This window comes from Drosophila miranda (genome assembly GCF_003369915.1).
Source record: "Drosophila miranda strain MSH22 chromosome Y unlocalized genomic scaffold, D.miranda_PacBio2.1 Contig_Y1_pilon, whole genome shotgun sequence".
Classification (NCBI taxonomy): domain Eukaryota; kingdom Metazoa; phylum Arthropoda; class Insecta; order Diptera; family Drosophilidae; genus Drosophila; species Drosophila miranda.
This window is the reverse complement of record NW_022881603.1, coordinates 44,789,634-44,806,783: the sequence shown is the minus strand read 5'-3', so window position 1 is coordinate 44,806,783 and position 17,150 is coordinate 44,789,634. Positions and strand designations below refer to the sequence as shown.

Below are 17,150 nucleotides of genomic sequence, written 5' to 3'. Positions count from 1 at the left end.
AGGCAAAAATCCATAGAATCGTGGGGTTAGTGCTGGGTAAACATCGTTCAATTTACTGAATAAGTTCGTTCGTTCATTTTGATACATTGAACTAATTCGTTCTTTTCGTTTCGAATTCGTTCGCTCCTTTTTGTTCATCCACTAACCATACAGTATATATGTATGGTTGGATACAGGTTATATACTGTATGGTTAGTGGTTCAACTTAATAATTATTTTTTGTTAATCGTTCTTTTTTGTTCATTGGTCTATTTTGTATATCGGTCTTTTTGTTCTTAGTTCAATTTTAAAGTCTAAAATCTAGCTTTAAGCTTATCTGTAAATAATGCACTACAATTCATTGACGTTTTAACTTCTTAAATTTATTTTAATTTGAACTTACTACTTGATATCGGTATCGATAGTCAACCAACAGCTTCAATTATCTCATCTTCCATTTTTTATGTTGTTATGATCCGCCTCTTTGCCACCCTGGCCTATCGTTCCCAGCTAGCTCACGGGGTAGTCAGGGGTGTTTCCGACCCGATAAGCCAGGGGACGGATTGAACAAAACAAAAACAAAAAAAAAAACATACAAAAAAAACAAATCTAATTTATAGGACAGACTTGTCCTCGTTGGCACTTTCGTCAGCGGGGATAGTTGGTTTCGTTATCCCTAGCAGGGTCCCACCCTTCCATGAGCGCCCCCTTTTGAATCCGCTCCCTTTTCATATTCAGGGTCCAGCTCTTCTTCTCGCTCTCGTCCCACCCAACTACCGTTTTCTATTCACTCATGACTCTTTTCAAATTTTCATTTATATATCCATTATATTTTCTTATTTAACTTGAACATTATTAATTAATAATCTAGGTTTATATAAAGGAAACAAATACTAACAACAAAATAAACCCTATTTCGGCCGAACTGGCAGCCCCCTTTGATAGAAGAAGTTGTTTCTTCCTGATGCTTGCTGATGTTTACGTTTGATCGTGGTGTTTTTTTATATGATCGTGATATATTGTTTAATTGTGGGTCGGACGGGTGTAGATGTGTGAAATGTGGTGATGTTATGTGATGTGTTATGAATGAGGGTATACATGCGTGGGTTGTATGTGATGTGGGTGGATGAAGGTGTGTGATATTGATTCGTGCGGGTGTATTTCTGCTTTGAAGTCCGGATTCTTTCCCCGGTGGGGGCTGGTGTGTGGGGACAGAAACGTGTCTCCAGTCGGTGCTCCGCTGACGGTTCCTTGGTGCCGGTGCTCCGCTGACGGTTCTCGCACCAGTTTTCCGGCCTGGCCAGTACCGGGCTGCTGCTGCCGATGGCCGCCGCTTCCGCTGATGTTGATGCCTGCCGCTGATGTCTTGGTGGGATCGTCGTCACACGATCACCAATTTTGTTTCCTTTTTTCTTTTCAGGGCACGTGCGGCCTCCACTATTCTCCACCGGAAACTCTCTTTTCTTTTCTTCCTCCTCGCCCCGTTTCCTTTTCTCCCACGCAACTCTGCCACTGCTTCCCAGGATTTACTATAGATGCCGCTGTCTCTTTCTTCTCCAGCCCTGATACTTATCGGCTCTCTCCAAAACCGGCCATAACACCACACTACCGTTTCCAGGATTCCTCCGCCGAAACGGGAGTGCCAAACAGGCGGGCTTTTTCAATTAAGGGGCCCCAAACGTAGGCCATCGCCCACACCCTGAGATTGAGAGTCTCTGGCTCCATCGACTGAGATGCCCGGGCTACTGCTTCAGATCTTTTGCGTGAAACACCCCAATACGTGAGCCTTGCAACGTCTCCAGCTCGTACAGACTGTTGCCCATACTTCGGATCACTCGGCACTTGACATATTTTGGGCTGAGCTTCGCGTTGATGTTGGTTTTTAAATTTGCTCAACACGAAATTCCGCTTATATACCTCCTGACCCGGTGAGTACCTAATTTCTCGAGCTTTTCGATTGTACCTGTTCTTCGCTCTGTTGTAGGCTTCATGAGAGTTTCCTCGGACCTCATCTCGGACTATTTCCATCTTGTCACTCCTCGCCAAGGGTGACATTTGTGCATCATTTAGGGCGCCCAGTCTGCGTGCCAATTTATAATCTCGGCCGCTAGTAACCATGTGCTGCCCAAACAACACAAAGTATGGCGACGTCCCGATGCCCGTGTGTATAGCGCTCCTAGCCACACACTGGATCTCGTCCCAGCGCGTGTGATCCTCACTAGCGTATGTCCTTATCGCCGCCAGTATTGTCTGGTTCACTCGTTCGGCCGCGTTCGCCTGTGGTGCATAGTTCCCCGACTTCAGGTGCGTTATGCTTCTCCTGTCCAAGAATTGCGAGAATTCAGCTGACACAAACTGCTTTCCATTATCGGTGTGTACTATTTCAGGCACGCCAAACTGCGCGAAGACCTCTGCGTGCAAGAATCGGATCACGGCCGACGACGTCGCCTTAGGCAAAGCCTTCAACCAGACATATCTGGACATGTGATCGAGGACTATTAGTATGACTACATTGCCACTTCGAGTCCTCGGATATGGACCCAGGAAATCCAGGTACAGTTTTTGAATCGGCCTCTCGGTTCTGGTTTCGGCCCACATGAGTGGACGGTGAACCTGTGTTGAATGTTTTGTTTCTTTGCAGGTGTCACAATCAGCCACATATGCCTTCACCTGCACGGTCATACGGGGCCAATAATAGAACTGTCGCAGCCGTCCCAGTGTCCTCGCGATTCCTCCATGCATTGCCACATCGCTGTCGTGAGCCTGTTGGATCAGTGTGCTCGTCAGGGCTTCCGGGATCCATAGCTTCCACGAAAACTCCTCTAATTCCGGCCGGCCAAATTGTGTGCGCTTAAACAGCAGTCCTTCCTCCACCTTCAGGTCTGGGAACTCATCCTCATCGCTCTGGACCGACTCGATTTTCCTTCGGTATTCTTCATCCTCGAAGGCTGTGGTGTCGAACTTCAGGAAGTCGATAGCGTCAGCGTCAAAGGGACGTGACAGCATATCGGCGACGATATTTTCCTTTCCTTTGCGGTGCTCAATTTCAAAGTCATAAGCCTGGAGAGCCAACGACCACCTGGCTAGCCTCCCATCCAGTGCTTTGAATCGCATGAGCCACTGCAAACTCGCGTGATCTGTTATCACCGTGAATGGCATCAGTTCCACGTATGCACGGAATTTCTCGATGGCTCTTACCGCCGCCAGAAACTCCTTCTCCGGTACGCTATAATTGAGCTGTGCCCCTCTTAGCTTCGCCGAAAAGAGTGCGATTGGGTGCTCTGCTCCTTCATCATCCCTCTGGAAGAGAACTGCTCCAATCCCCTCGTGACTCGCATCACACTGGATAAAGAAGTGCTTCTTAAAGTCTGGGTGATGTAGCACGGGGGCGCTGGTAAGTGCTTTTTTGAGCTCCTCGAACGATTTTCCTGCCTCCTCCGTCAGCTTAAATTGCCCTTTTCCTTTCAGACAGTCTGTCAGAGGAGAAATTTTGAATAAACCGCCGATACCAGCCAGCTGTCCCCAAAAATCTCCGGATTTGTCTCACGTTCCTTGGCATTGGTATTTGTGTGACCGCCTGTACTTTCTCCGGATCTGTCCTAAGTGCGCCGTCGCCTACGATGTACCCTAAATACTTTAAATATTTATAGCCGAATTTCGATTTTTTTCTTCCAATTGTCAGGTTTGCCTCCTTGAGACACTTGGCCACTTCCTCTAACAGGTGTATATGCTCCTCAAACGTCCGGGAAATAACTAGTAGATCGTCTAAGTATACAAAGGCATGGCTTCGGAGTCGTTGTGGAATTACTCGATCCATCAACCGACACAGCCGTTGGGCTGCATTGCACAACCCGAAGGGCATCGATTTAAATTGATAGAGTGGTCTGCCTGGCACCGTGAATGCTGTGTACGTCCGACTTTCAGGCTCCAGCTCTATCTGCCAAAATGCGTGCTTTAAATCGATGCTGCTGATGTACACCGTATCCTCTACGCGGCTCAAAATTGACTCGATGCTCTGCAGCGGGTAAGCATCCTTCACGGTTAATTTGTTTAGTTTCCGCGCATCCAGACACAATCGGTTCTTTCCCGGCTTCCGTACCAGCGTCACGCGGTTGCTCCACGGGCTCTCGCTAGTTTCGATGACTCCGAGACGCAAGATTTCGTCCACCTCAGCAAACAACAGCTCTTGCACCGCGGGAGATACCGGGTAGAATCGCTCCTTTACGGGTACGGCTCCCTCGATTAATTGAATTTCGTGCCTTTCGAGCGTCGTTCTTCCCAAACCATGCGTGTCGAATGCCCTGAAGTTGCTCTTCACCTGGTCCAGACGTGTCTGCTGCGTGTGCGTCAACTCGTGCGGTTCCGTTGGTCTACTCCTAGTCAGCACCTCAGCATCAATTTCGGCTAATTCCTTGTGTCGTTCTAGACCTACTATATGCGGAGCCAGACCAAACTTCCGCCAGAAATCGACCCCTAGGTACAGCGGTTGCTTCAGCGAGGGACACAGGAACAACTCCATGGTCTGCTTCTGGCCTCCATACGTCATTACCGTCGACACATGTCCCAGTATTTTATGAGGAGTGCCGCCTGCTGTTTGTACTGAGAATTTCTTTATGTCTTGAAGTTTCAGCTCCAATTCTCCTATCAGTTCCAGGCCACCTTTACCCAGGAGGCTCACCGATGCCCCTGTATCCAGTAGTCCCATCAACGTCCTCGGGCCCAACTTTACTCGTGCGAATGGCCTGTCATCCTGACGAATTGCCGAGTGGACTGCTGCACACACCTGGAGCCGCCTCCTCTTGCGCCTCTGAAACCTGTCCCGAGCCCGCTGTGCTCTGACTGCTCTCGTTCGGATACTCTCCGCGACTTCGTCCCCCATTATCCGATTCCTAGCCTGATCGTACTGACGCTGCCTTTCCTTTATCGGCTTGCGCTCGGACCATCTAGCTTCGGGTAATACAGCTTGGTTAACCTTATATATGGTAGTGTAAATATTCTTATTGCTACTTCTTTCCTTTGGGGTATCTAATTTAACGTTGGAGGACCTATCTATTGGCTGCTTCGCGGCGACGTGGAACTCGACTCCTCCAATTGCGTCGTGCTCCTTTTCGCGTTTCCCGGTCGACATTTAGGGCATTTTGGGAGGATGACCCCGGCCAGCCCGCACTTGTAGCAGAACAGGTTACGCACGGCCGACTCACACTCAAAATAGGTGTGACCCGGCTGAGCGCAATTCCAGCACCTCAGCTGGGCGCGATCGCCTCCGGGTTCCCTCGTCCCATGGACAGCCTCGGTCTGTTCCTCCGGGTCGTGAGTGTTCGCATCCAATTCATGCACTTTGTGATCTTCCCTTCGCCTACTACCCCCAAGGTCTGGACCGCTCCTTGTCCATCGCGTCGCCAGCAGTTTCTCGGCGTCCGCACACTCTTCTCGCAGCTTCTGGAGATTTGGTATCTGCATTGGATAAATCACCCTCGAAATGGCATCCCTAATATTGATCTTTATGATCTTTATTAGATCATAATCCGAGAACGGATTCAGCAACCTCGACCTCAACACCAACATCTCCTGGATGTACTGGTCTGCCGACTCCCCGTGGCGTTGTCGGCGTTCCCTAAGCTCTTGCTCTCGCTCGAACTCTGTCCGACGAACTTGAAATTGCTGCTGGAGACCATATCTCAGATTCGGCCAGTCCGGCATTCCTACCGTCCGAACATGCATCCAGTACCAATCCCTTGCGTGGCCACTGACCAATGTGGTTTTCAACACCACCGCCCACGGTACCTGATACGACGTCTGTAGGTGCTCCACCCGTAATATGAATTCCGCCACGGGCATCCCCTTTGGATCGCCGTCGAAGCTGAGTCCCCATCTTCGTATTTGCCCTTGCTCCTGCCTAGCCTCTCCGAAACTCGGTCGATTCCGGTTAGGGTTTGCTCCTGCGCCCATCCCGTTGAACAGCCACTCCTCCACGGGTCTCTGATCGGCTTGGGTCCTCTGATCGGCCTCCAATGTCCGGTTGTCCACGAACAAGTGCGTTGGATGTGCTCGCTGGTTCGCGGGTGCTTCCTGTTGACCTCCTCCCAGACTGGTTGCATTCGATCCCCGATTCCTTCCATTCGCATCACTCGCCGTTCGCTCCGCTTTTAACGAACCCACCACAGCGTTGATCTCTCGCATGAACTCTAGCATGTCCGCTTGCATTGACGATCTCAGCGCTTCCATTTGCTGCCCGAGCGACGCTCGGTAGGTCTCCTGTGCTTGGGCTAACGCTGCGTTCACGGCTGAGCTTAACTCGGACGGTAACACCAGGTCCTTACGGGTTCGCTGTTGACCTCCTACCGCTCCGGCCTCTGGGTCCTCCTGGTACAACCCCGCAGGTACGTTTTCCGCCACTTGCGACGGCCCTTCCGGCCTACTGCCGGCTTTACTGTCCTGGGACCGAGTCGTCGGCATGTTGTACGGCTGGTACCTGCGCTGTGCCTCTGGGCTACGCCTTGTCTTCCCCGACCCTTTAAAAATCTCCGGGTCACTCATCTACCAATTTTCCTAACGTACTCCTTTCCTTCGTCTATTCCCTATTTACTTAACTATCTTGGTGATAAATAATTTGTATTGTTTATTATCTGACTACCCTACTCCACTAAACACCTAGTTCCTGGCTAATTAATCCTCAATACCTTCAATCGTAACGAGAAAACAAATAAATAAATAGTGCAATAAATAAACAAGCGAATAATTAATTCCATGTTTAGATAACCAAATAAATAAATTTAAATACATAAATCGGTTAATTAAAATCAATAAATTGATAAATCTAAATATCTAAATTGATTCAATCAAATAAATAAACACCTACATCTACAATTAATCGCCTAATTAAATGCAACACTAAATAACTAAATACTTCCTCTCCCAAACAAAAACTCTTTTTCCGATGACTTGCCTAATGCCTACTTCTAAAATTGCTTCCAAACAATGCTAGCGAGAATCGTCAGTCCTCAACAAAAAAGATGATTTCCCTTTGGGTTTTCTTGCTTCGGCTTTCCAATAGTCTGCTAAATCACTAACAGAAAAAACATATAATTCCCAAACTGCTTCAGACAAAAAATTCACCTTTAATTTGTTTGGTGGGACGAGAGACAACTGCATTAATTGTTTTGCAGGTGAGCGGACCCCCTTCTTTTCCCCTTGCTATTTACCATCGCTTACTTTTTCTGAGTGCCAACTCCCTTTGCTGTTTCCTCCCTCAGATCACCGTGGATCCCCCAGAATCGGGCAACGACGTTAATGCCTCTGGACGTAACCCGGACCACGACTCGACAGATCCTCCGGCACCTCTTCCTCTTTTCAGATCCAGACAGCGAGCTCCACGAGTCGGACAACGAGGCTACTACCACCTGGTAATACCTGGACCACAACTCGGGACACACACTTCCTTCCCTTCTACCTCCGATACATAACTACCATGTCCCTTTTCCTCTCTTCTACTCCTCTCAGCGGCTACGACGGCTAGGATTTATTCCCGGCTCGCGGACCGGCTGAGATTCGTTCTACCAGGGTTCCATTTTACAACGGGTCTTTAAGACTCGCGTTTAAAATCGATCCCTTCTATTACCATTGGGCGCCATTTGTTATGATCCGCCTCTTTGCCACCCTGGCCTATCGTTCCCAGCTAGCTCACGGGGAAGTCAGGGGTGTTTCCGACCCGATAAGCCAGGGGACGGATTGAACAAAACAAAAACAAAAAAAAAACATACAAAAAAAAACAAATCTAATTTATAGATTAATTAATAATCTAGGTTTATATAAAGGAAACAAATACTAACAACAAAAAAATGATAGAAGTTGTTGCTTGTTTGTGTTTTTTTATATGATCGTGATATATTGTTTAATTGTGGGTCGGACGGGTGTAGATGTGTGAAATGTGGTGATGTTATGTGATGTGTTATGAATGAGGGTATACATGCGTGGGTTGTATGTGATGTGGGTGGATGAAGGTGTGTGATATTGATTCGTGCGGGTGTATTTCTGCTTTGAAGTCCGGATTCTTTCCCCGGTGGGGGCTGGTGTGTGGGGACAGAAACGTGTCTCCAGTCGGTGCTCCGCTGACGGTTCCTTGGTGCCGGTGCTCCGCTGACGGTTCTCGCACCAGTTTTCCGGCCTGGCCAGTACCGGGCTGCTGCTGCCGATGTCCGCCGCTTCCGCTGATGTTGATGCCTGCCGCTGATGTCTTGGTGGGATAGTCGTCATACGATCACCAATTTTGTTTCCTTTTTTCTTTTCAGTGCACGTGCGGCCTCCACTATTCTCCACCGGAAACTCTCTTTTCTTTTCTTCCTCCTCGCCCCGTTTCCTTTTCTCCCACGCAACTCTGCCACTGCTTCCCAGGATCCACAATAGATGCCGCTGTCTCTTTCTTCTCCAGCCCTGATACTTATCGGCTCTCTCCAAAACCGCACATAACACCACACTACCGTTTCCAGGATTCCTCCGCCGAAACGGGAGTGCCAAACAGGCGGGATTTTTCAATTAAGGGGCCCCAAACGTAGGCCATCGCCCACACCCTGAGATTGAGAGTCTCTGGCTCCATCGACTGAGATGCCCGGGCTACTGCTTCAGATCTTTTGCGTGAAACACCCCAATACGTGAGCCTTGCAACGTCTCCAGCTCGTACAGACTGTTGCCCATACTTCGGATCACTCGGCACTTGACATATTTTGGGCTGAGCTTTGCGTTGATGTTGGTTTTAAATTTGCTCAACACGAAATTCCGCTTATATACCTCCTGACCCGGTGAGTACCTAATTGTGTGGACGTTGACATGCAATGACTGCATCTTTCAAGAGGCGATGCAGTTACTGCACCGTCAAGTGGCCCGTGTGACACCAGCAGAAGGCTGTTACGCGCGGATCCCAGGCAAAACGCAGCCCCCCTCCCGCCCAACCGACCGAGGGGCGCTGCCGCATGACGCGCGGTGCGTAGCCGAACCAAACGCGAACATGCAAGAAAGATAGCTATTAGACTAACATTCGAGGAAAATTAGTACTAAACTTACTAAGAAACTAAGCATGCAATCAAAGTACAAATACCACTACAGTTACTAATTAATAGAAAGGTGTGTAAGGATTAATAATTTAATAAGGGGAAGAGAATTAGTGGTGGATATAATATGGTAGAGGGAATTATAATCCGAGCATAAGACCCTAAACGGTTCATGCAAGGAATAATTCGATCTACAAAGTGGAAGGAGCAACGGTATAAAATTTCTAGTCAGTCTAATAGGAATCGTGAAGTTTATGCGGCTCAACAGATCAGGGCTGTCTATGTCACCCCTGATCAAGTTGTGCATAAATATCACACCAAGCATTTTTCTACGGTTAACTAAGGATGGGAGGTTTACTAATAGTAGTCTACTAGAGTAAGATGGGAGTCTTACACCCGCATCCCAGTTAAGGCCCCGCAGAGCAAAGAGTAAAAAGTTTTTCTGTACTGATTCTATACGGTCCTGGTGTACTTTGTACTGAGGGCACCATACACAGGAGCCGTATTCTAAGATCGGACGAACAAGCGAGGTATAGAGAGTCTTTGTTATATAGGGGTCGTCAAATTCCTTTGACCACCTCTTTATAAACCCAAGCACGCCCATGGCCTTATTTACCATGGTAGAAATGTGTTCGGAAAACTTTAACTTGGGGTCTAACATAACACCCAGATCATCCACCAGGTAATTCTCTCAAGAGAACCACCAAATAGGGTGTAGGGAGCCAACAAAGGGCTAGAACGATGAAATGTCATAACTTTGCATTTCGAGGCATTAAGGTGTAACAAGTTTGCACAACACCATGACTGAAAGATATTGAGATCGGATTGCAAGCGAGAATGAAATGAAATGTCCTTGTACTGGACACAGAGTTTAACATCATCCGCATACATAAGTACTCGAGAGTATGTTAATACTGAAGGTAAGTCATTAATAAAGAGTGTGAAGAGTAAGGGGCCTAGATGGCTGCCTTGTGGTACTCCCGAAGAAACCTTTACTGGGAAAGAGAGGGAATTTTTGAAGAGGACTCTTTGAGACCTAGAACAAAGATAGCTAGAAATCCATCTCAGGAGGTTGGGCGGAAACCCTAAAAGGTCAAGCTTATGCGCTAAAAGGGAATGGTTTACAGAGTCGAATGCTTTACTAAAGTCGGTGTAAATAACATCCGTCTGTAAGTTACCTTGAAAGCCTTTAATAATGAAAGAGGTAAACTCTAACAAGTTCGTGGTGATTGATCGCCGCCTTATAAATCCATGCTGAGTTGGAGATATAAGTGACTTGCAGAGATGTTGCAAGTGCGGAGTTAAAACCTTCTCAAACATTTTAGGAATAGCGGATAACTTTGCTATACCTCTATAATTTTTTGCATCAGACTTGCTACCTTTTTTATGGAGAGGAATTATAAACGATTCCTTCCAGATCGGGGGGAAGCAAGAAGAATCAATGGATAGGGTGAATAGTTTAAGCAAAGGTCCACACAGAGCCTCGGCACAGTACCTGAGTACACAACCTGGAACCCCGTCTGGACCCGGTGAAAACACCGGCTTAACTAGTCGAAGATCATGAAGTAGGGAACATTCATTTAACAAGGGACTGAAAATGCCGTTCGACCTCGGTAAACCGTATGGGTACGGATGACAAGAGTAGCTTTCCTCAGAATAGGTGGTTTGGAAGAATTGGGCAAAAAGATCGGCAATTGCCTGATCATTATTTGCCGACGTATTACAAAATGATAGCGAGGATGGGTGTGCGGACGTTCTACGCTTACTGTTTACGAAGCTGTAAAACTGTTTAGGGTCCTGAGAAAACGTATTCTGCATCGAGATAGGTAGTTCTTATAGCATTGAGCATTAAGAACTGAAAAGTTTGACCGAGCTAATACATAGCGAGAGTGAGAAGTAGGAGAACCCACTTTTTGAAATTTTTTATAAAGTCTTGATTTTAAGTTTTTTAGACTGGATAACTCTTTGGTAAACCAAGGGGGTTTTCCAGATCTAGTCGGACAAGAAAGCGGGACACAAGAATCGAAAAATGTGCCAAGAGCATTGTAAACAATGTTTGTGCCTTTTATGATATCAGTGCACAAGTACAAAGCGGACCAATCAAAATCCCTAATGAGGTTATTAAGCTTCGCAAACTCGGCTTTACGAAAGCAGCGGACACGTTCGGGCAGCCTACTCGACCGATCCAATACAGTTGGTCCTATATCTAGCGACACCTCGAAAGTAGGGTGGTAGGCGTCTTCAGGTATAGTGAGCGGAAGGGCTCGGGTTAACAACACTATGGTCGGATCCAATACAAAGCACAGATCAAGCAATCGACCCAAGGAATTTTTCACATGGTTGACTTGAGACAGGGATAGGTCAAGCAAGCCGTCAACAAAGTCATGTCGTGACATGGGCACTAGGATACTAGACTCGTTTACCGAAGACCAAACAGTTCCTGGCAAGTTGAAGTCACCAAGAACTATCATACGATCTTTATCAGATAGCGAGGAAGAAACAGCGGTTAAAGCGGACAAGTGCTGCTCATAAATTGAAATATCCGAAGAAGGTGGGATATACGAGCAAGTAATGAATATAGCGAAAGCGGGAAGAATCAGTTTTACACACAGGAATTCCAGTTCCTGTTGAACTTGGACTGTGAAGTGTTCCGACGTGAAGTAAGAGTCCACTGCAATTAGAACCCCCCCTGCCCGTCGAGACGAACGGTCCTTTCTAAAAGTTGTGTACCGACCTGCCAAAACCTCGGAACTAAGAATGTCCGGCTTTAACCAGGTTTCAGTAAACACAATAACGTGGGAAGCAAATGCAACACTATCCCGGAAAAGAATGCTGAGCTTACTACGCAAGCCTCTTACATTCTGATAGGTTACTAAAAGAGAAGTTAGTTTTTTGGAAAGGTGGAAGCAAGACGGGAAGTTGAGGAAGAGGAAGTTGAGGTTGAGGTTGAGGGTGGCACACTGGAAAGGTTTGGAAGGGATATGGGGGGCCTATTCTTCTTCTTAGCCTTAAACTCCTTCACCACCAAATGCTCCGGCCAAAATTTGGCGGAGCAAATGGTGTCAAATTGAGTTGGGGAGATGCTTATCTTAAACGAGGCTATCTCCCTGGCATAAGAGAAGTTAAATTTCTCCACCTTTAAACCCACGGCTTTTATTTTGCTTTGAATAAAAGCAATTACATCATTAGATGTGAGGTCAGGGGCCAGCCGTGAAACAAAAACTTGTCGTTTTGGTGGGACTCCCACCAGTGGTTTAGTCACCACAGGCCTAGTACCTGTGGTACTCGAGCTTTTCGATTGTACCTGTTCTTCGCTCTGTTGTAGGCTTCATGAGAGTTTCCTCGGACCTCATCTCGGACTATTTCCATCTTGTCACTCCTCGCCAAGGGTGACATTTGTGCATCATTTAGGGCGCCCAGTCTGCGTGCCAATTTATAATCTCGGCCGCTAGTAAACATGTGCTGCCCAAACAACACAAAGTATGGCGACGTCCCGATGCCCGTGTGTATAGCGCTCCTAGCCACACACTGGATCTCCGTCAGCTTCTCGTCCCAGCGCGTGTGATCCTCACTAGCGTATGTCCTTATCGCCGCCAGTATTGTCTGGTTCACTCGTTCGGCCGCGTTCGCCTGTGGTGCATAGTTCCCCGACTTCATGTGCGTTATGCTTCTCCAGTCCAAGAATTGCGAGAATTCAGCTGACACAAACTGCTTTCCATTATCGGTGTGTACTATTTCAGGCACGCCAAACTGCGCGAAGACCTATGCGTGCAAGAATCGGATCACGACCGACGACGTCGCCTTAGGCAAAGCCTTCAACCAGACATATCTGGACATGTGATCGAGGACTATTAGTATGACTACATTGCCACTTCGAGTCCTCGGATATGGACCAAGGAAATCCAGGTACAGTTTTTGAATCGGCCTCTCGGTTCTGGTTTCGGCCCCCATGAGTGGACGGTGAACCTGTGTTGAATGTTTTGTTTCTTTGCAGGTGTCACAATCAGCCACATATGCCTTCACCTGCACGGTCATCCGGGGCCAATAATAGAGCTGTCGCAGCCGTCCCAGTGTCCTCGCGATTCCTCCATGCATTGCCACATCGCTGTCGTGAGCCTGTTGGATCAGTGTGTTCGTCAGGGCTTCCGGGATCCATAGCTTCCACGAAAACTCCTCTAATTCCGGCCGGCCAAATTGTGTGCGCTTAAACAGCAGTCCTTCCTCCACCTTCAGGTCTGGGAACTCATCCTCATCGCTCTGGACCGACTCGATTTTCCTTCGGTATTCTTCATCCTCGAAGGCTGTGGTGTCGAACTTCAGGAAGTCGATAGCGTCAGCGTCAAAGGGACGTGACAGCATATCGGCGACGATATTTTCCTTTCCTTTGCGGTGCTCAATTTCAAAGTCATAAGCCTGGAGAGCCAACGACCACCTGGCTAGCCTCCCATCCAGTGCTTTGAATCGCATGAGCCACTGCAAACTCGCGTGATCTGTTATCACCGTGAATGGCATCAGTTCCACGTATGCACGGAATTTCTCGATGGCTCTTACCGCCGCCAGAAACTCCTTCTCCGGTACGCTATAATTGAGCTGTGCCCCTCTTAGCTTCGCCGAAAAGAGTGCGATTGGGTGCTCTGCTCCTTCATCATCCCTCTGGAAGAGAACTGCTCCAATCCCCACGTGACTCGCATCACACTGGATAAAGAAGTGCTTCTTAAAGTCTGGGTGATGTAGCACGGGGGCGCTGGTAAGTGCTTTTTTGAGCTCCTCGAACGATTTTCCTGCCTCCTCCGTCAGCTTAAATTGCCCTTTTCCTTTCAGACAGTCTGTCAGAGGAGCCGAGAGTGCCGAGAAATTTCGAATAAACCGCCGATACCAGCCAGCTGTCCCCAAAAATCTCCGGATTTGTCTCACGTTCCTTGGCATTGGTATTTGTGTGATCGCCTGTACTTTCTCCGGATCTGTCCTAAGTGCGCCGTCGCCTACGATGTACCCTACATACTTTAAATATTTATAGCCGAATTTCGATTTTTTTCTTCCAATTGTCAGGTTTGCCTCCTCGAGACACTTGGCCACTTCCTCTAACAGGTGTATATGCTCCTTAAACGTCCGGGAAATAACTAGTAGATCGTCTAAGTATACAAAGACATGGCTTCGGAGTCGTTGTGGAATTACTCGACCCATCAACCGACACAGCCGTTGGGCTGCATTGCACAACCCGAAGGGCATCGATTTAAATTGATAGAGTGGTCTGCCTGGCACCGTGAATGCTGTGTACGTCCGACTTTCAGGCTCCAGCTCTATCTGCCAAAATGCGTGCTTTAAATCGATGCTGCTGATGTACACCGTATTCTCTACGCGGCTCAAAATTGACTCGATGCTCTGCAGCGGTTAAGCATCCTTCACGGGTAATTTGTTTAGTTTCCTCGCATCCAGACACAATCGGTTCTTTCCCGGCTTCCGTACCAGCGTCACGCGGTTGCTCCACGGGCTCTCGCTAGTTTCGATGACTCCGAGACGCAACATTTCGTCCACCTCAGCAAACAACAGCTCTTGCACCGCGGGAGATACCGGGTAGAATCGCTCCTTTACGGGTACGGCTCCCTCGATTAATTGAATTTCGTGCCTTTCGAGCGTCGTTCTTCCCAAACCATGCGTGTCGAATGCCCTGAAGTTGCTCTTCACCTGGTCCAGACGTGTCTGCTGCGTGTGCGTCAACTCGTGCGGTTCCGTTGGTCTACTCCTAGTCAGCACCTCAGCATCAATTTCGGCTAATTCCTTGTGTCGTTCTAGACCTACTATATGCGGAGCCAGACCAAACTTCCGCCAGAAATCGACCCCTAGGTACAGCGGTTGCTTCAGCGAGGGACACAGGAACAACTCCATGGTCTGCTTCTGGCCTCCATACGTCATTACCGTCAACACATGTCCCAGTATTTTATGAGGAGTGCCGCCTGCTGTTTGTACTGAGAATTTCTTTATGTCTTGAAGTTTCAGCTCCAATTCTCCTATCAGGTTCAGGCCACCTTTACCCAGGAAGCTCACCGATGCCCCTGTATCCAGTAGTCCCATCAACGTCTTCGGGCCCAACTTTACTCGTGCGAATGGCCTGTCATCCTGACGAATTGCCGAGTGGACTGCTGCACACACCTGGAGCCGCCTCCTCTTGCGCCTCTGAAACCTGTCCCGAGCCCGCTGTGCTCTGACTGCTCTCGTTCGGATACTCTCCGCGACTTCGTCCCCCATTATCCGATTCCTAGCCTGATCGTACTGACGCTGCCTTTCCTTTATCGGCTTGCGCTCGGACCATCTAGCTTCGGGTTAACCTTATATATGGTAGTGTAAATATTCTTATTGCTACTTCTTTCCTTAGGGGTATCTAATTTAACGTTGGAGGACCTATCTATTGGCTGCTTCGCGGCGACGTGGAACTCGACTCCTCCAATTGCGTCGTGCTCCTTTTCGCGTTTCCCGGTCGACATTTAGGGCATTTTGGGAGGATGACCCTGGCCAGCCCGCACTTGTAGCAGAACAGGTTACGCACGGCCGACTCACACTCAAAATAGGTGTGACCCGGCTGAGCGCAATTCCAGCACCTCAGCTGGGCGCGATCGCCTCCGGGTTCCCTCGTCCTATGGACAGCATCCAATGCCTCGGTCTGTTCCTCCGAGTCATGAGTGAATAGAAAACGGTAGTTGGGTGGGACGAGAGCGAGAAGAAGAGCGGGACCCTGAATATGAAAAGGGAGCGAATTCAAAAGGTGGCGCTCATGGAAGGGTGGGACCCTGCTAGGGATAACGAAACCAACTATCCCCGCTGACGAAAGTGCCAACGAGGACAAGTCTGTCCTATAAATTAGATTTGTTTTTTTGTATGTTTTTTTTTGTTTTTGTTTTGTTCAATCCGTCCCCTGGCTTATCGGGTCGGAAACACCCCTGACTTCCCCGTGAGCTAGCTGGGAACGATAGGCCAGGGTGGCAAAGAGGCGGATCATAACAATGTATAAGAAGTCGATGCTGAAAAACAATAATCAATTTTACTTATGTTGTCCATTGTAATTTTAAAACCCATAAAATACACACCTTTCTTAAGAATTTTACATAATATTATGTAAAAACATAAGGCTTTCCACCTTATTGGGCGTTAAAAGCGTTCGTCTTTTCCGGACTATTTCTCCTGCTGCAGAAAATATGCCTCACATGGCACCGATGTGGCCATATTCAACGCATATTCCTATACGACTGCCCGTAGAAAATCATCTTTTGAAATATCATTGGCTATGGATTACTGCAGCAAAGTGGCCTTTGATAAGGTGACATTATACTCTGCTGAAATTTCAGCTGTTAATCTTTTAAAATAGACAAGCGATAAAACATTTTGTATGTTGAGTTTCAACGTGTAGGCACATCTTGTGTCATTTTAAGGTTGGGAAGTTTTAACTGGCTTTAATTTCTTTGAGCTTCTTCAATCCGGATGAGCTGCGATTGAAAAATTTTACAATTGCCTTTGCTTTGACCCTCACACTGTCAATTGGTCCTAGTTTTTGCACAATGATGTTTAAAGAGTGGGCAATATGGCGCCAATTTCCCAATTTGATCGCTGATACGATGTTGGCAGCATTGTCTGATGCAATTGCAGTAATTTTGTCTTTAATTTTCCAATCAGCTGCAACCTTCTGGAGAAAAAAGCAAAGAGCTTGTGTGCCTCCCACCGAGCGCTTCAGAAGCTATCATATGCGAAGATATTTCCATATTCGTCTTGCCTATGAAGTGTGCGGTTACAGTCAAGGAAGAAAGTCAACATACAGCACCAATTTTTTTCGATATTTCGGGTTTTCGCAATGAAAATCAAAATAGTTGGTATTCCATTATTTGAGATCTTAATAGATAAGTTTATTACAAAAAAAATTGAGTTTAGAATTTTTTTTACAACAATAAGAACAAAAACATAACAAATTCATTCTGCATACAGCCTCTATGCTTTTGTATTATAGTTTCAAAGTCATCTTAATATTAATACATATTATTAATTATTAATACTATATTTTTAATATTTGGTTGGTCCACCATTGGCATCTATTACAGCCTGTAGTCTTCGGGGCATCGATGCCACCAAATGCTGATGTCA

General features: G+C 47.4%; 1 protein-coding gene and 1 long non-coding RNA gene across 3 annotated transcripts; one reads left to right on the top strand and one right to left on the bottom strand.

Annotated features, from left to right (window-relative positions):
* Positions 1-1,565: 1,565 nt before the first annotated feature.
* On the bottom strand, positions 1,566-12,695 carry LOC117192012. The gene is made up of 2 exons (XM_033396734.1): positions 12,328-12,695; positions 1,566-1,942 (listed from the first exon to the last, which is right to left on the bottom strand). Exons 1-2 carry the CDS (start codon positions 12,678-12,680, stop codon positions 1,585-1,587), a joined length of 711 nt encoding a protein of 236 aa, XP_033252625.1. The 5' UTR covers positions 12,681-12,695; the 3' UTR covers positions 1,566-1,584.
* On the top strand, positions 8,446-14,392 carry LOC117192015. Of its 2 annotated transcripts, XR_004474151.1 has the most exons (5): positions 8,447-8,774; positions 12,349-12,929; positions 13,018-13,770; positions 13,845-13,993; positions 14,073-14,392. It is a non-coding gene; the product is annotated as an uncharacterized LOC117192015 (long non-coding RNA). The 2 variants fall into 2 exon arrangements; XR_004474150.1 differs by having other exon boundaries at positions 8,446-8,774; positions 12,349-13,770.
* The last annotated feature ends 2,758 nt before the right edge of the window (positions 14,393-17,150 follow it).